At 42.7% G+C, this 27,519-nt stretch overlaps 1 protein-coding gene across 1 annotated transcript in view; it reads right to left on the minus strand.

Moving 5' to 3' along the window:
* Nucleotides 1–18,374, minus strand: part of CFAP299 (cilia and flagella associated protein 299) — a 401,426-nt gene extending 383,052 nt beyond the window's left edge. The window contains exons 1-2 of the mRNA XM_054028791.1: nt 18,244–18,374; nt 9,224–9,354 (exon numbers count right to left, since the gene is read on the minus strand). Of these exons, the coding sequence (XP_053884766.1) occupies nt 9,224–9,354; nt 18,244–18,363 (251 nt within the window). The 5' untranslated portion in view covers nt 18,364–18,374. The remainder of the gene's footprint in view (nt 1–9,223; nt 9,355–18,243) is intronic.
* Between the last annotated feature and the right edge of the window lie 9,145 nt (nt 18,375–27,519).

Consider the following 27,519-nt stretch of genomic DNA (forward strand, 5'->3'; position numbering starts at 1 on the left):
GTCTTGGTATCGCCTAGACCCTGCAAATGGATAGTGCATGAGGGTACTGCTGTGCCCATTTGATTTCCATGGGGCACCACATAGGTGCAGCAACGGGCTCACGTGCCAGTGACCGTGAGATCACAGCTTATATCAGCATACACAATAAGTCAGAATTTGGCCCTTAACATGCATAACCACTTACAAACTGCTGCTCATTTAGCCTGCCCAATCAGGAGAGAAACATAGAGCATTCGAAGGTATAGAGTCAAAACCAGACAACCAAATCCTAAAATACATATTTTTAGCCAATAAGCTTGTATTTATTTATTTATTTTATGGGCCATATCCTTCCCTCCATTCACAACTCACAGATGTCAGTGGGAGTCAAATATGCAGCCTGTGGCAGTACCCCATGTAGTGAGAATGCAACTTTATGTTTCTCATACAACATCCCGGAAGTGAAGAATGCTTTTGTGGGCTGTCAGAGATTTCTGTGTTTGGTGTTTTCAAAGCAGTGAAAGCAGCACCACGTGCCAGACCTGACCAACTCTTACATATTTAGAGTTTCATATAGAATTATTATTACGTTTTGTTTTGTGGTTACACCTAGATGCCAATCAAAAACCAGGTCCCAATTGTGCTAGGCACTGTACATGCACATAACAAAGGGACAGTCTCTGCCCCAAATAGCACATATTAATTTATGTCTACTTACCAACTCTAACGGTTTTTTTCAATCGGATGACTTTGTGGTTTGCCTTTTTTGTTATGAAGTTTTTTTGTTCTGATCAAGAACATACTTTCGGAATGGCATGTGGAAAACTGTTTCTTTTTGTGGAACTCAAAAAAGGAAAAAATGCAAAGTGTTTTAATTTGAACTAAAACTGCCAAATACTATTTTTCCACTTGTTTGCAAATGCTTTTAGCGCTGCTCAACTAAGGGCCTGATCCAAAACCCATTGAAGTCAATGGAAAGACTCCCATTGACTTCACTGGGATTTGGATTAGATGCTAAGAACATGTGATGTTCAAGACTTATCCTTTGGTCCATGAGCATTTCTAGAGATCATCCAAATCCATGTATTGCAACATTGCATATTCTATTTTCCATCTGTAATAGAAATCCAACAAATGTTTGTAAAAAGCAAAATCCTGTGGCTAGAGCTTTGAAGATCTGAATAACCTTTCGATATTCAGATCACTTTATAAAATAATCTGCACTTTCAGCAATTACTACAATAACCCAGTTTATGCACAAAAGGTAAAGTTGGCCAGTATTAACCGTAAGTAGCAAAACTTTCCAGGACCAATTGCAAACTGAAGCTAATGACTGGATATTAAAAGATCGATTAAAAACAATGCACAAAGAGGGCTGAAATCTCTCTGTACCTATGTTTGAATTGCTGTCATAATTAGCAGCTAAATTTAAGAGAAGGCCAAAGCATCTGCTGGATTCAATTTCAATACTTAATATCTGTTCCATAAGCACGGTCAAATATAGATGGAAGAGTTACACCTCATATGAAGGGTACTTTAACAAAAGATTAATAATAAATGGTTATAGAATTGTGAAAGTCCAATAGATTGATAGGTTACTTATAGCCATTTATCATCTTACCTCCTACTGATGTGATTATAACCATCACATACCACTCATATCTGTAACATGCTTATAACATTAATATTTAGTAACTCCTTTATACAATATAATGCACCTTTAATACTAAAGAGTGTGTCCAGTAGGAGTTTAAAGCAAACAGGCAGCAGTGCAGGAAACGGTAACTAATGAACTCATCACGTGCCAGAAATTCAACTTGAATCATTGACTACACCTACTGATTTATTTCAATCTCTGTTTCAGCAATATTGGCACTTCAAATCATTACGCCAGACAGTTTGTGCATATTATTGCTGATAACCTGATTTATTTAATCAAAGACAGAGAGGGAATATGCTATCTGTGATAAGCTAGTTGTTACAGTCACAAGCAACTAACAAGTATCAGAGGGGTAGCCGTGTTAGTCTGAATCTGTAAAAAGCAACAGAGGGTCCTGTGGCACCTTTAAGACTAACAGAAGACCACTAGACTACTTCTGTTAGTCTTAAAGGTGCCACAGGACCCTTTGTTGCTTCAAGCAACTAACAGAAGGTGTGTTTGTGTGTGGGAGAGAAAGAGAGAGGATTATTTACCAACTGTAACTCTTGTTCTCTAAAGAGGTATTGCTTCACACAGAGGCACACTTTAAGAACTGCATGCCTAGCAACACAGCCACAGATCCAGTTTCAATCACTGCCAGGGCTGGCTCCAGGCACCAGCTTAACAAGCAGATGCTTGGGGCGGCCAAGGGAGAGGGGCGGCACCTACGGCAATTCGGGGGCGGCAGGTCCCTCACTCCCTCTAGGAGCGAAGGACCTGCCGCTGAACTGCCGCCACCGATCGCAGCTTTTTTTTTTATTAATAGCTGGCTCAGAAACAGAGGGTCCACATGCCTGTGTGGATGCAATGCATTTGGGGAACAAAAGTTGATAAGCAACTCCTATTACTCCATCATGACACTGCCTCCGCACATCCCCACTGCAGGAGACTAGTGCAGCTTGCAGTGACCTCTGTGAGGAGTTGGGCTGAGAAGCCCTGCTCATTAAATAGGGATTGAAGCACTGTCTTCCTGAAACTAAACAGCTGCTCTTGATGCCATGTTGAGAGATGATTTGTGCAGATATAGCCTGAACTCCACGTACAAGCCCTACAGATTTCAGGCAAGGGTATATTGCAGATACATGCCAACGAAGCAGCTACACTTCTAGCTGAATGAGTCCTGAGGTGTTCAAACACAGGAATATTACCTAGTTCATAACATATTGGCATTCAATATCTTATCCACTTAGTCAAGATGTCTTTACCGTTAGTCTTGGAAGAGGGGATCATCATGGGGCAAGAGGATCCCCCTTTAAAAACTCTTTTGGCTCTGCGTTGACAATGTCATGAAAGAAAACGAGTCCTGAAATCATTGTTGCCTACAGATCAAACTTGTATATGCAAAACACAGCCTGGCAGTCCAATTGTAATCTATGCTTTCTGAAATCTGTGCTACCAAACCTAGCTTTTCATAGAAATTATTTTGTGCAGCTTGGAAGAAGTAGACACGTTTTTACAACAAGTTGATTCAGAAGCGCCACGATAGGAAGAACTCCTGACAGACGTCTGGGTATTCTGATGGGTCTTTCAGACAAAAGTTAGTGTTAAACTGTCGCTACACACTGGTACAGGAATGGATACTCACTTTGTGGCTGTTCAGTCTATGTGCCAGTGTAACACTGAGAGACCCTGGTCATCGGCGGGCGGGACTGAACCTGGGACCTCTGCAGCTTAGTGCATGAGCCTCTACTGCAGGGGTCGGCAACGTTCGGCACGCGGCTCGCCAGGGTGCTTACCCTGGCGGGCCGGGCCAGTTTATTTACCTGCTGACGCGGCAGGTTCGGCCGATCGCGGCCCCCACTGGCCGCGGTTCGCCGTCCCGGGCCAATGGGGGCGGCGAGAAGCGACGCGGGCGAGCGATGTGCTGGCCGTGGCTTCTCTGGCTTACCCTGGCGAGCCGCGTGCTGAACGTTGCCGACCCCTGATCTACTGCATGAGCTAAAAGCTAAGGCTGTAGAGCAGACTCATTTATCTCTCTCGCTCTAAGTGGTCTCGGTGCCACTAGATGGGACAAAACACCACACCCAGAGGTGTGTGGGTTACACCAGGTTACTACAAGAAGCTGTAATATTTACCAGCATCACATGATTTTACAGTCCAACTGTGCAAGTGCATGCAGTTACAAGGAGCAGCAAACGTGATCTACTGCCACAGAAACTCAGACAACCTCAATAATATGGCAATCTCTCTGTTTCTGGGAAATAGCTCCCCGTTTCTGGGGAACTCATTGAGCGATATGAAAGGCTGGTTTTCATGCTGTACAGAGGATCATAATGTTACTGCCACTATAAGTAGTTTCATAGTAGAAGTTTGCATGGGACTATTCATTGACTTTTCAAATAACTTAAATAAGTCTGTCTATAAACAGTCAAATTGATGCCTATGCTCTAAGGGACTGACCCAACTCCCACTGAAAATCAATGGAAGCCTTTCCGCAGATTTCAGTTTGGTTTGGATCAGCCCCTAGAAAAATGAAACTAAGCTAATATATATAAAGATATAGGCGTTCGCAGACCTGATAGAGGAGGGAAGGACCTGCCGCCGAAGAAGAAAGCGGCGCGTTTTTTTTTTTTTTTTTTTTTTCGCCACTTGGGGCGGCAAAAACCCTGGAGCCGGCCCTGGCTGTGAGGAACTGCTGAGCTAGTGGATCAGACCCACCAGGATCTATATTCTTCCTTCCAAGCAGTCAGTGAGGGGGGGAGAAAAAAATCACCCTTTCCCTCCAGGCAACAAGCGGGTGCAGCACTCTGAGCTATCAGAAGGTCAGATAAGTATTCCGGCTAGTGACCTACTACTTTATATAACAAGGGTTGCCAGATGTAAGTCTTCATATTTTCAATACCTCTATTATTTGTCTTCATATCAAACAAGAATCTTTTTGAATCATAGGATCTTCATGGCCATATTAGCATAGGTGACCAGATGTCCCGATTTTATAGGGACAGTCCCGATTTTGGGGTATTTTTCTTATATAGGCTCCTATTAGCCCCCACCCCCTATCCCGATTTTTCACACTTACTGTCTGGTCACCCTATATTACCATGAGTGGACAGTTGAGAAAACCAAGATGTTTTCAATCCAACCACCATTTCAAGCTTCTATTTTTGCTTGTATTAAGTCTTGTGTATAGCCGTGCCTGTAACATTTCTGTAGTAAGAAATGTTGCCAATGCAAGCAGATTCTCCCAGTATTCAAATCACTTTGAATTCTTTCAGGTAGCCTGTGCAGGCATGGCTAGCCAGTATCTAAACCTCCCCACACTGCACTCCAGAATCTAATGCAAACTCTCTATATCGCACCTTCCACACGGCTAAGCAAAACGCTAGCTGTCAGGCCACCAGTGGGAAACATGTAGGCTGAGGATTTCAAAGGGCTCTAAAGAAATTGGGTGCCTAACCCCCACTGACAGTTAAAGTGAGAAACCCAGCAGTAATTCACATAATACAGCATGAAATGCTTTCTCTCAGCTCATTTCATTGCTTCCATTTCCATGCTAGCTATTTGTACAAAGGTAAGAAGGTTTCCTTGAGTGAAAGAGCTAGGGCTATTTATGCAGTTTAGATACATCAAGTTGTGGGGGTTTTGGATGAACTCATTAGAAAAATATTTTTAAATAGTGCACTCCAACTTAAAGCCCATGCAGATGTCATACCTCACCAAAGTTGGTGCTTGTAGGAGAAATAGTACGGTTTTTGCTTTTCCTTCACTGTCCCAGTGAGGGAGAGTTTTCAAGGTAGTTGATAGACTTATTTATTGATGAAACTAAGGGTTTCCAGGAGAACAATTCCATATACAAAACAACACTGGAAATAACTCTGTGTAGCCAGAGAGTTTTATGCAGTTGTACTCAATATTTGTCAAGCAGTAGAAGAAAAATTAGCAGGAAGTACTGTTTTCTAAAAAGCCTAATCTAAAATGCTCTAATTTAGACCCAGCAGTCCACTGTCCCAAGCAGCAGTGGGGAATCATAAGAAGATAAAAATGCCCCAGTCACACCTTAGGTACTGGGGACCAGAGAAAAGTGATGTAGAGGAACTGCTCTGGTTCCATACCACCCAGGGATTCTTGTAGAGGAAGCTTGAGGAGGATCAGAACTATTAGATTTCCATTTGTTCTATACAAGCAGAGCAGTGCAACGTAGCCAGCTCCGACCTGAGAAAAGTCCCCACTGAGAGGCTTACAAACTGAAGTTAGATTGAACAAACAATAAAGGCAGCAGTGACCATGGTAGATCAGGGTGATGGAAGATAGACATTATGCAATGAGGTGGAGGGGAGAAGAGAGAAGTGGAGAGAAAAGTAGGATCACAGATTTCTTGTTTCAAATTTACTTTTATAAATCTCTCCAAGTGGAACATTATTCCATGGTGATTACTATTGAATGGTTTGGGAGATAAGCAAGATTTCAGGAAGTATTTGAATAAAGATAGGACGTTTATTTGGGGTTCAATCCCGGATCTACTGAAGTCAATGGCAATGTTGCTATTGACTTCACATGTTGCACAATAAGATCATTGGTGCCTAACAGGCTGGAGAGTTCTCCAAGCTTGTAGTGCAGCATAGCGCATGTGTCTTTACACTAACATTAAAACCTCCCTATTGACTCAGAATTAAATCCTCCATGTGCAACACGATGAACTTGGTTCATTTGAAAAAAGTTATCCTATGACTGGGATAATTACAAACTTCCAGGAAACTATTGTATGACACCACCAGGTTGAGCAGAGTGCAGTAGTATGTAAGTATGCAGCACAGATGCTCTTAACCCACAGAAGTTATAAAAACGATCTAATGATCTAGCAACAAATTTATCATATGCCACTTTTTCCTTTCAGTAACGTAGTGAAGTTACCAAGAATAAACATCACACTATTGAGTTATTTAACTACCATTTTGATAACAAAATTGGCTACTCACATTATGTCTTGTAACACGGTTTAGAAAGGCACTACTTTACCCTATAGGAAAGTAATTAGTGTAGGAAATGTCTTAGGGAATTCTATTTGATACCAGAAGAAGAAGCCAAAACTTTCGTCATCCACTAGCATTTTCTCTTTATATACTGTATACTTAAGTTGTCCAGTTATTTCTTTATTACAGTAAGATTAGCCATTCAAGTGTAATACCGGAATTTTTAATTTGGCAGTAATTAATGCAAATTTATCTTACTTCTGATATCTCTAATGAATATCTATGTGTACAGGGCAGTATTGTATAATCATGCATAAGTGGTACTTCAGTTAACTTATACACTACATCATGATTTGATTAAATTCCAGAGAGAGACGTTGCTTTCATTTGTTTTCTTAAGGCAAGTAAAATACAAGTCAGTAAGGGGTTAAGATGAAGAATTACAGATTGTCCAAATGGACAGAAAGTGAGGCAAAACAGAAAGGAAAAAGGCCAAGTACATGAGATGATCAGGTATCCAAGTATCCACACAGCAGCATGCACTTTCACAACTCTAAGTAACAGATGGGACAGGGCAAAATATATATATAAAATAAAGCCACATTCATGCCTAAACTTCTCCTGTTAAGAGATTTTGTTTTCCAGTCTTTTGAGACTAGATCGGCTCTTCTGCCAAGAGGTCCATCTCAAAGTCTTTACAAAGTAAAAATACTATCTCATAAGAAAAAAAATTAAAAAAAAGAGTGGGTTCCTTGTCCATAACTTCCTGCAGAGATGCCTTAGTACCACCAGCCCCTCCCTTGTCTGCTGGAAGGATGCTATTTATGTAGTCCCCTTAAACCCCAGCATGCTTCGCCCCGGCTAGAGCTCATGTCACAGCTGCTCAGGGAACTACATTTCCCAGTAATCGCATCTGCTGGATCTCAGGGAGAGACTGGCAGAGATGTCCTTGTCCATGACTACTGAAGGGAGAGAAGTTGCAACCTATCCTACTCACAGAACCTCAATCTTGGGCCCTAAAAAACAATCAGCAATATGGGTTGTTCCCCCAGATCAGCTCCCTGAGACCATATCTTCTCTCTCAGTGATCATGTTCCTGTCCCATAGGTATTGTTCCTGGCACAGGGACACTCTAGCCAAAGAAGTTTCCCCTATTCAATTCTTAAAGTGTGGATGTACCTGTTGCCAGGGTTGTAATAGAAAGAATAAATTAAAGATTGATGCATCGAGTATTATAATTGTTGCTGAAGTAACTTCTCTTAAAAGGCATCTTTTCAAACTTCCTCAATCTTTTACATGAAATAGACAATACTAGAGATTACACTCAAAAACAAAGTTCATTTCAGCTCCCATCCATATTCCTGACCAGGATTTTGAAAGAAAGGTAATAGGGAGGTTCTGCTCACAGACGCAATCTCAGATTTTATAAAACTAACCCTTGAAATGTTGGAACATGATTTTTAGATATTTAGTTTGCACTATACTATGCATCCACCTAAAGGGAAAGCGATCAATAAAAATTGGCAGTTCTTCATATTATGAGTCCTAGTTTATTAATTCCAAGATCTAAATATCTGGTGAAAAACATCTGCATTACCAGGTAAAATGGACTATATCCTGAGGATAAGTTTATATCCCCCTAACTAACAGAGCTAAACCACGTTTTTTAAGTCTGATCTTCCATTAGCACATGGAGAGTGCATGTGCGTTGTTCTTATGAGCTTTAATGGCAGCTTTTATTATTTCCTAGTGTACACTAGTGTGGTAACTGTCTTCTCCAAAGCACCTTTCTGTGTAAACCCCTTGTGCACTGATGAAAGAATAGCATGTCCAAAGATTAATTTATCCATAACACTTGAAAAATCAATGTTCTAATAAAAGAGCAAGCTCTTGCCATCTCTCTCTCTATATAGATTTGTTAGTCTTGCCTTTTATCCTCATATGTCCTTGTACTTTGACTATGTTAGTTTACTTCATGGTGATGGACAGACCTATCCTGGACTACCTAAGATTTATAATCTAGAAGGTAGAATTATGACATTACACTTGCCCAAATGCAGGACTTGTTATTATTGGAAGTAACACCTACTGAAAGTACTGGTGCTTTAAAATAAAAGGAGAAAGGGGATTTTCAAAAGTGCTTAAGGAAGGTAGGTTCCCAAATTCCACTGAAATGCAGGAAAATCTGGGATCCTAACTCAGTTACAGACCTCTGAGAAGTCCCAGCCTTAAAATCCGGGCTAAGTGATTTTTCTGCAAGAAACAAGTTACAATTAACATCAGCGCGGAGTTCCAAGTTAATTTAATGTCAGCTCTGCTTTAGTCCAGGATATAATCAGGATGCAAGTAGGGAAATTGATACTGCTTAATCATTTGTTACACCAATTTTATAGCTGGATTCCCCTTATATGTCTATATTTTTTATTTATGTTTTAACAAGTAGGAGCTCTAAGTTCTGTGCGGCCTTACAGCAACTTGACTCCAGCTCTTCCATGCCCTAATCTTCATACAAGTTTAAGAAATCATAAACTCTGACCTGCCCCACCTTGCACATTATAAAGATCATAAAAAATTATCAAGAGGGCTCTTTTCCCCATCCCACACTTTGGATGTTCTATTAAATGCATCCACTTACTTTTGCTGGGTTCTTTCAGAGAGCCTTGAAGCCTCTGCAGCTGCTTTTCTTGCTTCAAACTCTTCCCTTTTCAGGACCTCACCGCTTCCCCGGAATCCCAGCTCCACCAGCTGGCGAGCCATCTCCTCATTCTGAAGGAGCAAGGAAGAGTCAGCTGTTTCTCAGAAAACAATAAATTAAATGCCAACAACAACAAAATCTCTAGAAAAAAGGATTTTTTTTACTTCTAAAATTAAAAGTTTACAAGCAAGGTATGGAAACATCACTTCAGGTTAGCATCCATCCGTTCTATCAGTGATTTTTCATTCCCTTATGTCCACACCATCCTCATTATGACTACGTGAAAAGGATAGCCCCATGAAGCAAAACAGGAAATAAACTCTTCTGATGGGTAAATAAAGATTTCTAGTTGCATTTAATCAATTTCTACAGTTAAAGAGCTGCTGATGCCTCATTGAAAGCTTTGGGGAAAGACATTCTATTTGGAGAAAATTCTGTTTATACATCATACCTTGCGCAGTTTTTTTAATTGCAATTATTTCTGCTATTAAAATATCATCTCTACAGTGGAAATTTCCCATCTCTGGGAAATGGCAAGGAGTTCAGTCCCCTAAACATATGGAAATCTCAGGATCTATGTAGCTCCCCAGCCACTTGCAGGGCAAGGAGAATTCAGGGGGCGGTGCCGGGTCTCTGCACAGCACCCTGAACTCCACATTCCACCATAGCTACAAAACTCTACAGAGCTGGATGCCCAAAACTTCAGCTGGGGTTGTTTGTAGCTGTATAAAGAAGAACTGAGCTGCAGATCTGATCACATGCAACTTGGGGGTGATTTACATTCAGAAAGGGGATTATGCAATACCCAGTGGCTGCTCTCTGGCTCCTTCATCTCCCTTTCTAGCTTCCCAGGACTGTGGTACCAATATGAAGGGGTACTCATAGAATTGAGGGCTAAGGGTCAAAATTAACCACAGCTGCTTTTCTGTCAGTGAAAGTGTGTCCCCTAATTTGGTGCATTTTGCTGCTCCCTTTTCTGCAGAGTTTGCAACCCCAGAACCTCATCTATCCATAAGGTCTAGAAGGGGAAAAGCTGTGAGGAAAGGGAAAGCATATATAGTCTGAATGTACAGTCCTTACATGGACAAAACTTCATTTAAGGCTGTAGGTTAGACCCAATGAGCACATACTTTTGTAAAACTCAACAGTCATCATCCTACATCTGCTTCAGTTAGGGTGACCAGATGTCCCAATTTTATAGGAACAGTCCCGATTTTGGGGTCTTTTTCTTATATAGGTTCCTATAGGTCCCCCCCACCCCGTCCCGATTTTTCACATTTGCTGTCTGGTCACCCTAGTCTGTGTGTCCTCCATTCCTTTAGTATGAGCTTTGAAACAAAATACAAAAGTGAACTAATGCTTCCACCTAGTGGCAAGAGACCAGAACAATCTACCAACAGACAGTTCATATACTTGAGTCACAATAGGTAAGAAGATACTTCCCTCTGTTCTGTGGTGCAGAGGGGAGGAAATCGAACAGAACTAGGGAGTAACAGAGGAGGGAAGTAAAATATGGGGTGGAATCCCCCATGGAAGTTAGTGCTGCTCCCCACACTAGCTTCTGAGCCACTGCTTCGTACTCCCTTCGGAGGGTGGCAGAAGAGTCTAGCTGTGGACCGGGAGGCTAGTGGCAGCACAACCAGTCAGTTGACCTTTCTGCCAGGGGTAGGAGAGCTCAGGATACAGAGCACAGGAATAGGCACTCCATATGGGTGTTCCAGTGATTCACAGGGATGGGATTTCCTGTGGATTCTTGGGTTGGGTGTGTTGGTAGATCTCTGACCCTTCAGTGTCTGTGCTAATCCATCCCCTTGAGGGAATAACAGGTCCTGATTCCCACTCGTGGAACTAATTGAGTTCTGTATTAGTTTTTCTCCTCTTCTGCCGCTTTTTATGTTAAAGAGAAGGGATGACACACAAAGCACTGGATGAGTACCTATATTGGTACCTGGATGATGTATTAACATTTTGAAAGGTTTCAAAGTAACAGCCGTGTTAGTCTGTATCCGCAAAAAGAACAGGAGTACTTGTGGCACCTTAGAGACTAACAAATTTATTTCAGCATAAGCATCTGAAGAAGTGAGCTGTAGCCCACGAAAGCTTAAGGTGTCACATGTACTCCTATTCTTTTTTTTAAATTTTGAAGACATAATTAAGTTTAAAGATCTCAAATACATCAGACACTAAGTTTTCATAAAGCACAAGCAAAAACCCTCTATGTGAAGCCAGTAAATAATGTTTTAATACAGAGCCAGCAAGTCCTTTGACAATTTACCACTCAGAGATTGAGTTTCTGCTTTCTGAAGCTCTGTACATTTGGCATCTCTATGCTCTGAAATATTAGACTAGAAAGAGTCAAGAACTGCCATTCAATAATTGCTGCTACATGAGCTTTGTGTAATCCATGCTGAGTTTCTACTGGTTGACCTGGCCTTTTCCATGATATCATACCCTATTATCATTTCATATCATCATACCAGCATCATGACACCACCTCATTTATTTTACCAATTCTTCACTATATTAATTTGCTTGTAAGCTATGTGCCTGTTCCTAATCCTTTGCCTGTTTGTGTCTTTTAGACTTTTAAATCCTAGAAGACAGGTTGTCTCTTATTTATGGCCACTTCCTGCCACGTTCAACTTTTAAGATATGCTCTTGCCCAACCCAACGTTATGGGCTTGATGTAGGAATTACCGGGGTGAAATTCTATAGCACGTGCTGGGCAGGAGATCAGACAAAACCACCATAATGGTTTCTTCTGACCATAAAATAAATCAATCTTTGAGTGTGCAGGTAAACTGCTGCACCCACACAGCGCCATTGAAGTCAGTGGGACTCCAACAAGCACTGCGGCATGCCTGCAAGCTGTAGGCTGCAGGTTCTGTAGTTGGGCCTCAATGCTATTGGGAGACCACAATGCAGGTATTTGATATTATCACCATCCCTGCTATGCTAATGAAAAGCCATAACACAGTGGAGAAAAAATAGCATCAGGAGTAGCCTAAAGCTTGCAGACTTTCCTCAGCTGTCTCATTTTATTAATTATTTGTATTATAGCACTGGGGAACCCCAGTCATGGACCTGGACCCATTGTGCTAGGCATTGGACAGACACAGAACAAGATGGCCCTTGCCCCATACAGCTTGCAATCTAAGTGTACGATAACAGACAACTGATGGAGGGAGACAGACAGACCAAACAGGGAGTACAAGGAAACAATGGAGCAATATAGGTCAGCATGGTAAGCTATGGGATCAGCAAACCAGCGGCTTAAGTGTTAAGTTTTGGGAAGGCCTCTCATCTTCTTTCCTCAGCCACAGAACGTGGCTCCACCATTGCCTGCAAGCTGCCAGGCCATTTACAGGTTTGTCTCTTGTTTTAAACAGCTAGCTCATGGTTTTATTTTGCTCTAAATTAGACATTTAAAACACCCACTACACAGGAAAGCAGCCCAACCACTTACAAAGAGTTGATGAGTTCGGCACCAGTTTGAGGGATGGGGCATATCCTTTTGTATGGGTACCTAATAAACCCTGACAGACAAACTGCGAAGGGAAATACCATGTCTGTCCTCCATCCCATTCACCATTGCCAACTTTTCAGAGATCAGGAAAGGCTGACAGGTTTTACTTTGATTTCAGAAGCTAAATGAGGATCAGTACTCTCTACTGAAAGGAAGTCTTGACGCGATCGAGATTGGAGGGCTAAATCACTTTAGCCCTGTGAGAGGGTGACTCCCCTTGTGGCATGGCCTTGCAGGCCTGCTGCCGTCTTACTTTCCCTCTTGCAATGGAACTGAGAACAAGCTACCTCCTTTGTGGGGTTTCAGTTATTAACACCTTTAACAGAGTACAACCACCACCCCCAATCCTTCCTCATTGACCCATCAACTCCAACCCTTCTTGTGGCCATCAGGCTAATGTCAACAAGCATCCTCTCCCAAGTTCAGGAGTCCCTAGCCCTCCTCCCCAAGTTGGGTTACCATGGGGAAAAAAATTCACACTCTTCTGATGAGGAAGCCACAGTTCTCCTTCTGGAGCTGGGCTACACTTCAGGCCAGCTAGAGCCCTCAATCAGTTTATCCCCAGCAGACCCCTTTCCCTTACTTACTCCTTTCACTTATCAGCTTGGTGAGTCAAAAAGACTGCAATCCTCGTCGTCCTCCTACTCCTAGAGTTTCTGAGAGCTTGTCTCTCTAGGAGCCAAGACCAGCTCTAGGCACCAGCAAAGCACGTGCTTGGGGCGGCACAATTCCAGGGGCGGCATTCCAGGCAGTTGCACTCTCGGAGGTTTTGTGGGGGGGGTTTCGCTTGGACAGTTCCGCTCTCGGAGCTTGAGGCGGCAAAAAACCTAGAGCTGGCCTTGCTAGGAGCACCTCCCTGCAACTAAGCTCTGGAAACTTTGTAGTAACTGTCAACTGCCTAGATCAGTGATCTCCAAACTTTTTTGATCGCGCACCCCATCAGTAAAAAAAATGTTGAGCACGCACCCCCTGCCGGCTCTACCATTTTTGCCAAAGCACCCCAACTTTGGAGACCACTGGCCTAGATGGCTGGTTGGCAGCTAATTGCTTACACAGTGTCCAAAACTGGCTTGTCCTCCATAAAGGAGCCTGCAATGGGTAGGCCGGGCTCTGATTCCCCTTAAAGGAGCCAGGGTTTATCATCCAACTACAGAAGCATTGTATGGCAACAAACAGAGATGTTTGCCTACAGTTGCAAACCGAGATGAATCTGTGATAGGCCCCTTTGACAATTCTAGCCTAAATCATTCTACACGTGCACTGGACATGAGAAGATCTACTTTGCATGATTTTGTCTTATTCCCCTAAGAAATCAGTTTGCTGCTGTTTTACACATCAGAAAACGTTGCTGCACAAGTCAGCCCCAAAGCGTCATCTCAGTTTGCAACTGCGGACCGATACCTGTATTTGGGGCCATACAATTCTTCTGTAGTTGGATGATAATCACATTAAATGGAGAGCCCATACAGAAACAATAACAAACAACCCGATGTTCATTGCAAAGGATTTCTGGACTAGTTCAGCACCCTGAAGTTAGCCAGTGAATAAAACATTGTTTTGGCTAATTCTGTCTCACACTCAGATTCACAGATAAAGAGGGTGGAAAGGCCATTAACATTCGTCTTTTCACCCCATCTCTACTTCACAAAACTGGACTTGACAAGCTTCAATACTGTCCTTAGGGCTTGTTTACACACAAGTTATATTGCTTTAACTATAACGGTACATAGTTAGTTGGTACAATAACACCCCACCTCTAATAGGGATGCAATTACAATGGTAAGGTATTTTATACCAGTATTGCTTATACCTATATAGTAAGGGAAATAAATTATACCTGTATAAGGCACCAATATAAAGTACCTCCACACTGGTAAAAGTATTTCAGTAAAACATTACAGCCCTAACCAAAATATTTATCCCGGTAAAAAAAAAAACACATTTAGATCGAGGGAATTTACCTTTAAACAAAGTAAGAAGAAAAACTGCTATTTCAATGTTTTTGCCTTAAGCCATGTCTACACTGCAAACTTTTGCTGATATAGCTATGCCAGCAAGCGGTTGAGGAGATGTGACTTTGTAACCAACATAATTGTCCTTGCAAAAACCCCTAGTGTAGATGCAGCTTATATTCGCAAAGCTACGCTTTTGCTGGTATAGCTTATATTGCTCGGAGAGGGAGAGACGAGAGTAAGCTATCCCTCCAAAAAGCACGGTCTTTATGGTATAAGCTGCGTCCACACTAGGGGCTTTTGCCAACACAGTCAGTTGTCGGTTACGTCCATGCTAGGTGTGCTTTGCCAGCACAGTATATTGGTATACTACTATACTGGCAACGCATGCCTGGTGTTGACTTTGCCTAAGATTCTCTTGGTCTGATGGGCACCCTAAAATGATGGTGAGATAGCATGGTACGCGTGCACAAGCTGCTGAAATCATTTCACCAAAGTGTCATTCTAGCATTTAGAGTTGCAACCAACAAAAGACTGCAATTTTCCATCTCTATTGTAATGTACGTAACATTGGGGCTACACAAATTTTAGCATTTAATGCTTGATAACATTTATCTGAAAGAACAGCCTGGCTTCCTTTATTGGTGATGGGTTCAGAAAATAACTGCTAGAAGAAGAAGAAACACAATCAGAAGTAGGATAGGTAAGTTCCTCGTAATGACTTTGGAAAGTTTACTAAAACTACAAAATAAAGAGCTGCATATTTGGGATTTAAAGAAGCTTTAGCTCCTCCTCTGTTTTTTACTGCTCTAGCAGTATTGACATTTCCCATGCCAACATTAATAAACTTGCATACTTTTTATAACAAACAAGAAAGCTGGGCATGAATGACTATGACATGTATCAAATACTGAAAATACTCAGAAAGCAACTAAGGATTTCACAGAAGAACTGCTACTGCTAACATCACAGATTGTGACTTCAAGGAAGTCACTGAAACATGATAGCACTACTGCTGACTTGGAAAGAGGATTTGTTTTTTCCACCAAACAGATACTCAAAAAGCATTATGGCTCCTTCTCTATGGGAGGACATAACTTTTAATGATAGTGGAGATGCAGTTAGATTTAGTGTTTACCTGAAACAGAAGATAAACATGAATGATCCTTATGATGAATGCTCAAAGCAAATATGCCATTAATCAACAATAAAGGCAAAAACAGTCCAGTCAATGGTCCCTCATGTCCTTTCTACTTTGTATCTCAGTCAAGGGGTTGATATTTCTCCTGGGGAGGAGCTACTGGGTAGATTTATTAATTTGCAATACATCTATTTTTGAAAATTAGCTTCCTAGTGGAGCTCTTAACTCCCTGTTCCAGCTGAATTTACCTAATTCTTATCCTTCCATCCTATTTCTAGCACATTTCACTACTCTTCAGCTATCATTTGCTGTTCATTCTCCCATCTGCTCTTCCATTTTGACTCCTAGGCCACGTCCTCTCTGTTCTTGATTTTACCATGAAGTTACTTCCCTCCACCTTATGTAACTCTCCCAAACCCATATGTTCTGATCTTGTCCCTGGCTATCTATGGTACTTATAGGGCCCACATTACCATATTATCTCAGCGCCTCAATCTTTTGATGTATTTATCCTCATAACACCTCTGTGAGGTAGGGAAGTGCTACCACTGCCATTTAGCAGACGAGTAATGGAGCACAGAAAAGCTAAGTGACTTGCCCAAGATAAGCTATGCGGGGGGGGGGGGACACACAGAATTGAATCAACACCTTCTAGACTAGTGTCTTAGTCACTGACCTCAGCACCAGGGTACTAAGCACTCAATAGTTTCGGAGAGTAAGTGTGGGAGAAGGGAGGGAAGAATGAACAAATGGAGAGAGTGGGGCATGCAGTGAAAACAGGAGAATAAATAGAACACAGGAAAATAAACAAGGGAAATGCAAGAGAACATAATGCAAAAGGTAGGGATGCTACTGTGACATGTAAAAAGAAGGTTAATTTTTCCACAAGGAGAAATGTAGTCGGGTGAAAAAATCATAGACCAAAAGGAGAAAGAAAGAAAGAAAGAAAGAAAGAAAGAAAGAAAGAAAATGGAAAAGGGGGTCAAGAAAGATAACTTAAGAATAAACATGGCAGAGAATAAAAGGGAAAAAAATACATTGGGGAGATGACACACATAGTGGTGAGGGTTTGTGAAATACATTTCGTTAATACTAATTATTCCCCATGTTTTATTACAGTTCTCAGGAAGACATCCAACACCTCCAGCAATTTCAGAGGGATGCAGGAATGATGTTGGAACACAGTCCCTGATTTCTCACCACTGAAGTCAATGGGAGTTTTGCCATTAACTTCCACAGCACAGAATCAGGCCCATATTTGTTCCTTAGTAGGCTTAATTAAAATTAATGATAAGCATGAAACTAAGAGGAAAAATTGCTTCACTATTAAATTATCCTAATAACCAGTAATTCCCCACAGCCCACCAATTTGAAGCCCATTATTAAAATTATGAATTTGCAGAATTCCCATAGAGAAACAAGGTGGGTGAGGTAATATCTTTTATTGGACAAACTTTTGTTGGCAAGAGAGACAAGCTTTCGAGTTTAAACAGAGCTCTTCTTCAGGTCTGGGCCAGAAGAGCTCTGTATAAGCTCAAAAGCTTGTCTCCCTCACCAACAGAAGTTGGTCCAGTAAAAGATATTACTTCACCCACCTTGTCTCTCTAATATCCTAGGGACAACACAGCTAGAGCAACATGGCCAACAATAGAATCCCCACAGGCCAAGAGAGCATAGGCAGCTGCCTGGAATAAATATATTAGAAATAACTGAAAGTAAACTTCAAATAAAACTCAACATCTATAAACAAGCAACAATTTCTAAAATGTAAAGAAACATGTTGAAGGTCCTTCACGTGCTGCAAATTTCTGTCCCTGTTACTATGAACACCACAGATTAGGGAGTGAAAGAATTGTAGCCATCCAGTTTATACCTCATTATTATATCTTCTTGTTTATACTTCCCATCTCAGTGGGAGGGGGAAAAAAGACTCCGTGGAGTCAGTTTCACTTTTGTTTATAGTCAATTTCACATGCGGGGGTCCTTGGAAACCCTAACCTAGTGATGCCAACACTGCAGGGGAACATTTGATGAAAAATAATTGCAGCGGGGGAAGGGGTGATGGGTGAGGGCTGGGGGGGGGGGGTTGTACTAGAAGAAGGACTGTGGGGGGGTAACATGAGGGCGCTGCACGGGGGAAGGGCTTTAGGGGGTTTCCTGGGAGCCTGCATTGGTAGAAGGGCTGCATGGGGGGCTAGCTGCACTGGGGGAAGGGCTGCATGGGGGGTTTCCTGAGGGGCTGCACTAGGAGAAATGCTGCATGGGGGGGCTGCCCGGGGCGCACGGAGGGACCAGCTGTGCCGTCTCGGGCCGCCCCGCGGCTGCGGCGCTCCCCGCCCACCTCCAGGTAGAACAGGTCCTGCGTGGTGATCTGCGAGTCCAAGTAATCGTCGTAGCTGTTGAACTGGGTGATGAGGTGATCCAGGGCGGCCCCGGCGTCGTCCGCCTCCAGCGCCGCCATCCGCGCCGCAGGCCGCCGCGTCCCTAGCAACCGGCCAGGCCCCGCCCACCCCCGGCGGCAGGCCCCGCCCCTTGCGCGGAGACACCCCCGCGGCCTTGCGCGGCTGCTGCTGCATGAGCACGAGGCGGAGCGCGGTCTGTCCGGCCTCCGCCTGTGCAGTGTGGGGCACGCCCCTAGCAGTATCTAACCTTGTACCCAGTGCTTAATTCGAGCCCTGGTCCCTCAGGGCTTTTGCTGTGTCTGTTATGAAAGTAACAGTGCAAATTAAGTGCTGGGGTTATACTACTATGTATTACTTGCATATGTCTTTGGGCATCTGTGTAAAGAGGAATAGGTGTATGTATATACATATTGATCCCCCTTTGGGGTAGTGCTGAGTCTCAAAAGTCCGCCGAAATTCCCCCCTCCCTCTAGGGCTAATCAAGTGTTTGTTCTTTCTTCAAGCAACATGCACAGTTCTACAGCAGTTACACATCACCATGGGTAGTTAGGGTGCCCAGACAGCAAGTGTGAAAAATTGGGACAGGGGGTGGGGAGTAATAGGAACCTATATATGAAAAAGACCCAAAAATCGGGACTGTCCCTATAAAATTGGGACATCTGGTCACCCTATGTGTAGTTAGGCTTGGTCTACACTACCCCCCCTAATTCGAACTAAGGTACGCAACTTCAGCTACGTGAATAACGTAGCTGAAGTCGAAGTACCTTAGTTCGAACTTACCTTGGTCCACACGCGGCAGGCAGGCTCCCCCGTCGACTCCGCGGTACTCCTCTCGCCGAGCTGGAGTACCGCAGTCGACGGCAAGCACTTCCGGGTTCGACTTATCGCGTCCAGACTAGACGCGATAAGTCGAACCCAGAACTTCGATTTCCAGCCGTCGAACTAGCTGGTAAGTGTAGCCAAGGCCTTAGTCATACAAGTGGCATAAATATTAGCCCTCACCCTCTTTGTTTGAAAACAAAACAGAAAAGTATCAAACCTGGCTACTCCACTCCACTAGTTTTCTGACCCTTATGAAATAAGAATTTGGAACATGGATTTCAGATTCGCTATGCCACTGAGGTCAGCATGTATTTTACATTGAACAGCTGATTTTGAGAAAGCATGCATCATCCCACTAGGCAAGTGTCTTCTACAACAGGGGCTTGATCCTTCTCCCCTGAAATAGATAGGAACTTTGCCATTGACTGCAGTGGGCCTAGGATCTGACATAGCTGCATGAAGAGTCTCCATTCCAGGTTGGTATGAAACTAAGACCTTTTGGTGTTGTTCACAAAACAAAACAAAAAACAAAAACGGAGGCGATCCACCCCACAATAGCCTGAGTGCTTAGGACACTCCCCTGGGATAAAGGAAACATGGGAGTCTATCCCAAGCAAGTGTCCTAACCACCCAGACATTGGCTAATTCTGGGATGGGTTCTCTCTCTCTCGTGGAGTTGTTTGATTTTGTATAAATAATTACATAACATATTCAATGGCCCAGGGACTGGAACCTGGGTATTCAACATCTCAGCTGAGGGAGCTAGCTATTGGACCATAGAGTCAATCTCCTTTGGCCTGACAAATATTTAATTAATACAAAGTGGAACAACTCCAACAAACAATTAAAGGAGTCTCACACCAGAATACCCGTAGCTCAATTGTTAGAGTGCTCACCTGCAATATAGAAGAGCTAGGTTCAAGTTCCCTCAGAAATAGGCAGAACAGGGTTCTCCATAACTTCTGCATCCCAGAAGAGGGCCAAAACCATTGATGTCTCTAGAACTTCCATCCTGGAGCCTAAGAAACCTTCCTGATAAAAGTTTAATCAAAATTGCCCCTTCAAAGGAAAATTTCAGGTTTGATGAATTGGTATTTTCCAACAAAAACTGTTTTGTCCAAATGATTCCCCAACTAGCTTTATGCAGGTGGTCAGACTAGATAATCATCGTGGTCTCTTCTGTCCTTAAAATATATGCATCTTCTTTCTTCTCCAACTGAAACTGGCTCATTAAACAGAATTTTTTACCTTAAAACCAAAGCATGCCCTTACTTAGGCCGCAGTTCCGCAAAGCCTATAAGCACATGCTTAACTCGAAGTATAAATCCACTGAAGCAAATGAACTATTTTGAATTGAAACAGGTGTAACAGTACACTTTGTCCCAAAGCATCCGAGTCTTCAAACATGTCTCAAGACTATGAAGGGAATTTAAGATGGTACCCATGAGCTTTATGAGGCAGCTGACAATTCCTAAACTGTTTCTTTCTGGGGAAGAGGAAAGGGAAGACTCCTAAAACAATCTCCACTCCCCATCTTGGCCAAGCCAAGATGGCTCCTAGACGAGAGTCATTGAGATGTGTTTAGATTAGATTTTGCTGGATGTGCGAGGTCACTACACTTTTAAATTGACAGAACTGAATGCCTTGTTTTAGAAAGCCAGGATTTAGATGCTGCACTAGTCAGACAGATGCTGGTAAAGCCCTGCATACCAGCGTTGTAAAACTTAATGGGAGCAATCATCTTGAGGTGGAGGAAGCTGATGGTTGATATAAAATGATGAGAAGGAAGACAAGCTCTTTTTTAGTGGCACTAAGGTTACCCAGAGGAAGTGTTATCTAATCCATCGAAATACATTTTATTGACCATTTGATTAAAAAAGAAAAGTGTAGGTTTCCAGTGAATCACCTTAATGTGGTGCAAGCTTGTGGAGTTCTAGGAATAAGAACTTTTTACGGGTGGTCATTAAATAATGATGGATGCTAGAAACAGTGCACAGCATAGCACCAGAGAAAGCCAGGAATGGTCTCAGTCTTTTATCTGTTCTCCCATCCATGATGCTCAATTAAAAGGACAGTGTCAAGCAGTTTAAGGGTCCCAAAATAGATTAAACACCCTATAAGTAGTTATGAAGCTTTATATGAAGAGAAAGGTCTTCATAATGTTATCAATGCATTTGAACATTCCCCTAGGAATCCCCAGCAATATTATGCTAATGCGTCCAAAGAAGTGAGGTTTTTACCCACGAAAGCTTATGCCCAAATAAATCTGTTAGTCTTTAAGGTGCCACCAGACTCCTTGTTGTTTATGCTAATGCATGAGAGCCAGACTGGGAAACTAGCAAGCAAAAGATGAAGTTAGCTAGGGTGGATTCATTGTCTAAGCTGAGTGACGTGTAAGAGACTCTGGCTGCATATGGTAAAAGATAACAAAACATGTAAGGCTATCTACTATGTTATTAGTAACAGGTAGTTCAGTTTTTAGAGGAATTGTACATTGGCTGTCCCATTAATAATAAGTGCAGCAGCTACTCCCGATGCCTTTTTCTTTTAACTTTTTGCTGGAGGGCTATACAGATTTTTTTTTTAAACATTTTCAACTTTATATGGTCATTCATCAAGTAATGTTCCCCACTAGGACTACTGGGAGGTAAAAATACTGCTGCAGCCTTTTGATGCAGAATATGAATCCATTCCAACTATGAAAGGAAACCAATTGGGGAGGCAGTGTTTTGTCCTTGGGCTCTTAAATCAAGACACTTATCAAATACCTCCATCTTAAACATCCAGTGGCTCCCAGGGAGAACTTCGTAGGCCCCACCACCTTTTACCCCATGCTGTGAGTGTACAGGTAGTTAAAACAAAACACACACTATGTAAGTACTTTAATATTAGACATTCAAGCATGAATATTTTGGTTACAAAGATGGAGATTTGCTGTGTGCCTTAAATAAGTCACTTACTCCCTCTACAACTCAGATGACTTGTATAAAAAAGAATATATATGAGGTAACAATAGCTTAATTTCTGAGTGTTGTTAGAATTCATGTTGGTCGATCATTGAAAGTACAGTTAGGTCCTCAACCAGCTTCAGTGGTCCTATAGTGATTTACACCAGCCCCAGATCTGACGCAAAAGGTGCTATTCAAGTGTGAAGTAGCAATTAGAGGAGAGGGTCATTATATGTAAGGAGAGATGCTTCACATGAATTTGAAAAGTAATTTGTCAGAAATTTTAATTCCTGATAGTTAAAGAGACAGTGGATGGAACTGTCCCCTTATTGTTAAAAAAGGGTCACATTCTTTACTATTTAGGCCAGGGGTCTCAAAGTCCCAGCCCGCGGGCCATCTGCAGCCCGAGAACCTCCCCATTGCATTCCACGGAAAAGAGATGCATGCAGACACGCTGGGTTGCCCAATGTCTGCTGCAGGCGCCGCCCCCCCCCCCCCCACTCAACTCCCATTGGCTGGGGGAGAGGGACAGAGATACCATCACTAGTCACCCGGCAGTCAGCCATGGAGACAGCATAATTAGTTGCCGGGCAGAGTCAGCCATGGAGGCATCATACATGCTTTGCGTTATATAGGGGGGGTGACATAAGAGAACTAGTCAACTGGGGTACACTGCTCCTTTGGAGACAGAGGATCAGGGATCTCAGAGTAGCTAGTGTCAGTGGCTGGATATAACAAAGGAACAAAGACAAATGCAAAGCGCTCCACTTAGGGGAAAAAAAATCAGTTTCACACATACAAAATGGGAAGAGTGTCGAGGAAGGAGTCCGGCAGAAAGGGATCTAGGGGTTATAGTGGACCACAAGCTAAATATGAGTCAACAGTGTGATGCTGTTGCAAAAAAAGCAAACATGATTCTGGGATGTATTAACAGGTGTGTTGTGAGCAAGACACAAGAAGTCATTCTTCCGCTCTACTCTGCTCTGGTTAGGCCTCAGCTGGAGTATAGTGTCCAGTTCTGGGCACCACATTTCAAGAAAGATGTGGAGAAATTGGAAAGGGTCCAGAGAAGAGCAACAAGAATGATTAAAGGTCTTGAGAACATGACCTATGAAGGAAGGCTGAAAGAATTGGGTTTGTTTAGTTTGGAAAAGAGAAGACTGAGAGGGGACATGATAGTTTTCAGGTATCTAAAAAGGGTGTCATAAGGAGGAGGGAGAAAACTTGTTCACCTTAGCCTCTAAGGATAGAACAAGAAGCAATGGGCTTAAACTGCAGCTAGGGAGGTCTAGGTTGAACATTAGGAAAAAGTTCCTAACTGTCAGGATGGTTAAACACTGGAATAAATTGCCTAGGGAGGTTGTGGAATCTCCATCTCTGGAGATACTTAAGAGTAGGTTAGATAAATGTCTATCAGGGATGGTCTAGACTGTATTTGGTCCTGCCATGCGGGCAGGAGACTGGACTCGATGACCTCTCGAGGTCCCTTCCAGTCCTAGAATCTATGAATCTAAACATTTCAAGGGACTCAGGTGCAACTCTTGTTAACCTGAAAGGCATAGACAGGGGTGCCATAACTCAGAGGATAGTGCTTGAGTGGCTGAAAGGCTGGAGAGGTAAGCAAGCTAATACCCAGCTCTCACAGACAAGACACCATCTCTCTAGAGGAAGGGGGTAACAAGGTGACTCAGTCCTGGATATCCCAAGAACCATCCAGACATTCAGTGAGTAGTGCAAGAATCTTTTTATTTATATCCTTTCCATTTTTCTTTTCAAGGAAGACTTAATCAGGTTGACAATCACATTTGTTCCTTAAAGGATATATTGGTGAAATAAATGGCAGCTATACTCATTAGGCCGGGCTTCCTGAGGTTTTAAAACTTGTCTAGTGATTACGTTGCAGAAATGCCTGAAACCTGATGAATACTAGTGCCTAAATCAGGGGTCTCAATTAAACTCAATTTACCTTAGGGCCAGTGCCAGTCTTCAAATCCAGCGGGCCAATAGTGTCACTGAAGATGGTGTTCAGAAAGGAAAATGTTTATATTGTATTTTTTATTTTGAATTTCTTAGAAATAATGAAACTGTCATACAACTTTATACAATTCTTTGCCTGCCAGAGAGTTTTTAGTGTTTGCAAGACACCTGGCAACGCTTCAGTTCTGTAAGTTTGTTGATGTTTGGACTCCGTGACTGAGCAGTTGAAACCTTCAGGATTGCAGCAAGGTGTGCATCAGATAGCTGTGTTCAGTATTTTGACTTGTTTATATCCATTTGTGGAAAAAAGTGATGATGCCTCCATGGCTAACTCTGCCTGGCAACTAATTATGCTGTCTCCATGGCTGACTGCCTGGTGACTAGTGATAGTATCTCTGTCCCTCTCCCCCAGCCAATGGGAGCTGCATGAATGTCTGGAAGAGTATGCTGAGTGTTACCTGCCATGACCTGTACTTGGATCTTTTTCTTACCCTTAGTTTAGAACGCTGCAAACCTTTGCACAAAAAAGAAGCCCATGGAAGGCTCTCTTTTGAATATGTATCCTTGGTTTTGGTCCACAATTTTTAAAACCTGAGATTTGGAATTCTTCCCAAGCCACAAACATTCCAGTCTTGACAAGAGGACAAGGAAGGGTTCACAAAGACAGGAAGCATGTTACATGTGCTACAAATAACACACCCTTTAATAAATTAGAAGTCTCTCTTAATTATGGCAGCAGAAATGGAAAGGTCTTAGGCATTGCAATGCTGAGCGTCATGGTGCCTAACTTTTAGGCACCTAGAAAAATCGCAGGAACAACACGGTAATCCACAAAGCTGAGTTTGGTACATAGACTCCCTATACAATGGGAACTATGCCTTATGGTCTTGGATGGATATTGAGTCACAAGTATGTCTGGCCCATTCAAGCAAGAGGTATTTGTCACCCCTCCTCAGCTAGTGAATTACCGTATATAATTTATTGCTCAATTGTCTGCCCTTGCAACAACATAGAAAAGTCAATGGAAAACCATTAAAGCCAAATTATAAACAATCCAAACCACTTGGAGATAAAAAGGAACAGACAGGGGATTGCCTTGTCTGTGAATAAAGACAAGAGACATTCAGTATATCACAGGGTGGAGAAAGACATACAGCATCCGTTCATGATGGAGACATCTCCTTGAGCCGGGAATGTTTCGAGAACGACTGGATCCTGGGAAACCAGCCAGCTCTGCAATAGACTGAACTAATAAATCTACTTTACTAGATAGGAAAGGTAGCTATTAATAAAAGTAGACCCGATTTCTCATTTTGTTATTTTGTTTTGTATTGTAACCGTTTCCATCACGCTAGTTTCTGCTGAAACCTGTACCCTTTCTTAAATAAACCTTTTGTTTTATACATGCTTTGCGTAATATGGGGGGGTGACATAAGATAGAACTAGTAAACTGGGGTACACTGCTCTTTTGGAGACAGAGGATCAGGGATCTCAGAGTAGCTAGTGTCAGTGGCTGGATAGAACAGAGGAACATTTCAAGGGACTCAGGTGCACCTCTTGTTAACCTGAAAGGCATAGACAGGGGTGCCATAACTCAGAGGACAGTGCTTGAGTGGCTGAAAGGCTGGAGAGGTAAGCAAGCTAATACCCAGCTCCCACAGCCAAGACACCATCTCCCTAGAGGAAGGGGGTAACAAGGTGACTCAGTCCTGGGTATCCCAAGAACCATTACAGGGCTCCCTCATATTGAAGCTGTTGCACTGTGGATAAATAATGAAAAAGTGATTGGAGCAGGGGGACTGGAGCCTGCATCTACCACATTCTAGGTGGATGCCCTAATCACTGGACTATAAAGGGAGCTAACAATAAGCATGCCTGGAGGCAGGATAGACACCTAGGAAACTTTTACTCTGAAAAACATAGGTACCTACAGGGTTTGGCATGAGTTTTGTGGTTTGCAATGGAACTAAAACTGGGCTTGTCTACATTACCCGCTGGACTGATGGGCAGCGATCGATCCAGCGGGGGTCGATTTATCCTGTCTAATCTAGACGTGATAAATCAACTGCCAAGCGCTCTCCCATCAACTACGGTACTCCACCGGAGCAAGAGGTGCAGGCAGAGTCAACCGGGGAGCGTTAGTCGTCAACTTACCACAGTGAAGACGCTCTGGTGAGTAGATCTAAGTATGTCGACTTCAGTTACGTTATTCATGTCGCTGACGTTGCGTAACTTAGATCTATCCCCCCCCCCCCGGTATAGACCAGGCCTAAGTGCCTTCATGGATCCTACCCAGGCTTCTCTGGGCTTCATGACTTTTGCCTTACATCCCTGCAATCTATGCAAGGTGCAGTCTCAAAATTCATCTGCCTCTGGTAGGGCCAGCCCACCTCATTCTCTGGACTTATCTACACAACAGTTATTTTATAAATTTTTCCACTATTTAATCACCTGTACAGCTGGTGTAGACAGATGGCCAGCAGCCACTGGTGTTTTAACAACCACGTCACCCAGGCTTGCTCTGAGCAGAGTCAGATGACAGTGGTTAGAAGGTGGCTGGCTGCAAGGAGCAGCAATAATGAGAAATTTTAGGAAGACGGGGTCTTATTCAGACACTACCTGATGAAACGGGAAGTCTTCAAGATGAAGTTCTGTGAATAATCCCATTGATGTCAGTAGGATATACACGTAAATAAGAGTAGTAAGAATGGCCTCCTAAGGGCGTAAGCCAAAGTCCACTGCAGTCAATAGAAAGACTAGGTTATTTTAAATGGACTTTGGATCAGGAACTAAAGGAAGTTTGTCCCAGCCTGGTTGCAAGGACAAAGAACATTTGGATTTCATGCAGCCTTCAAGGCTTGCAGGAGAGAGAATTGCCAGGTCACAAGACTGCCTTGGCCACCCATCCTCCTACTCTTTACCCTCTCCTTCCTCCAGCCAAATCCTGATTCAATCTACAACTTACCTCGGTATACTGCTTCTGCAGGGGCAATGCAGAGATTCCTTATGCCAGTGCAAGCGACCATAGAGCAATAATGAATCAGCCCTCAAGTGTGTATATATTCTCCTTCCTTAGGGTCTCTAATGGCTTATTTCTGTATCCTGGGCAGTACAGCAATGGTTGCTTTATCTGGAAGCCAACAACATATTAATAGGTTTGCTAATGTGACAAATACCCCTAAATATCGCTTACAAACTAACTGGGTGGAATGCAATAAGACATCTGCAACATTCAACTTAATAACCCAATTGTGTTTCAGCAAGGAATGGTTTCAACACAGAATTTATTGTATCCATTTTAAATATGAAATATCTTGTAAAATAGAGCTGTGAGTTTACTTTAATACATTCAGAGTCTCAATCTCTGGAGAACGGTACTGTTTCACTGTTGAAAAATCGAGGACATAAAGCACAATCCAGCTCCTATTAAAATCAGTTAGAGGACTACCTGGGCCTTGGATATAGCCC

The sequence above is a fragment of the Malaclemys terrapin genome, chromosome 5, assembly GCF_027887155.1.
Source record: "Malaclemys terrapin pileata isolate rMalTer1 chromosome 5, rMalTer1.hap1, whole genome shotgun sequence".
Classification (NCBI taxonomy): Eukaryota; Metazoa; Chordata; order Testudines; family Emydidae; genus Malaclemys; species Malaclemys terrapin.